The sequence below is a fragment of the Ailuropoda melanoleuca genome, chromosome 4 (genome assembly GCF_002007445.2).
Source record: "Ailuropoda melanoleuca isolate Jingjing chromosome 4, ASM200744v2, whole genome shotgun sequence".
Taxonomy (NCBI): Eukaryota; Metazoa; Chordata; class Mammalia; order Carnivora; family Ursidae; genus Ailuropoda; species Ailuropoda melanoleuca.
The window spans coordinates 140,938,243-140,939,058 of NC_048221.1; the positions used below are offsets into that span (position 1 = coordinate 140,938,243).

Here is an 816-nt window from a genome sequence, read left to right on the forward strand (position 1 = left end):
CGCGCCGGCCTTGGCGCCGCCGGCCGCGGGGGCCGCGGGGGCCTTGAGCTTGCCGCATTTCTTGCTGGAGCCCTTGGAGGTCTTGGCGCCGCCCGCGCCGCCGCCCGCGCCCCCGCTGCCGCCGCCCGCCGCGCTCTTCTCGGGGCTCTGGCTGGCGCTGGGCTTCGCCGAGGGGTCCATTTTGGGCTTTTTCCGGGGCCGGTACTTGTAGTCGGGGTAGTCGGCCATGTGCTTGAGCCGCAGCCGCTCCGCCTCCCGGATGAACGGGATCTTCTCGCTGTCCTTCAGCATTTTCCACCGCTTGCCCAGCCTCTTGGAGATCTCGGCGTTATGCATGTCGGGAGACTGCTCCATGATCTTCCTGCGCTCGATCTTGGACCACACCATGAACGCGTTCATCGGCCGCTTGATGTGGCCCGACGCCGTCTTGCACCAGTCCGGGTCGCTCTCGTCCAGGGCCACCGGGCTGCAAGCCATGAATTCGCCCTCCTCCGTGTCCAGCGCCTCCCGGGGCAGGTTGCTCTCCGCTTCCAAGCTCTCCGCCTGCTGCACCATGATCCGCCGCGGGGCTGGGCGCTCCAACCCGGGCCGCTCGGTCTCGTGCGGAGGTCCCCCTCCCCCTCTCGCCCCTCCACCTTCCCGGGCAAGTTGCAAAGTCCTCGGTACCCCGCGTCCGCGGCTCCCCCCCTCCCCCCCGCCCCCCCTTCCAGGCTGCACACAGCGGCTGCGGCGGCTGCGGCGGCTGCGGCCGCCCGCGCGCGGGAAGCTGCGGCTGCGACGGGAGAGGCGGCGGCGGTCGAGGCAGCCCGGGACCCC

General features: G+C 71.8%; 1 protein-coding gene across 1 annotated transcript in view; it reads right to left on the reverse strand.

Moving 5' to 3' along the window:
• Nucleotides 1-716, reverse strand: part of SOX11 (SRY-box transcription factor 11) — a 3,051-nt gene extending 2,335 nt beyond the window's left edge. The window contains exon 1 of the mRNA XM_034659958.1: nucleotides 2-716. Within this exon, the coding sequence (XP_034515849.1) occupies nucleotides 2-555 (554 nt within the window). The 5' untranslated portion in view covers nucleotides 556-716. The remainder of the gene's footprint in view (nucleotide 1) is intronic.
• Nucleotides 717-816: the final 100 nt, after the last annotated feature.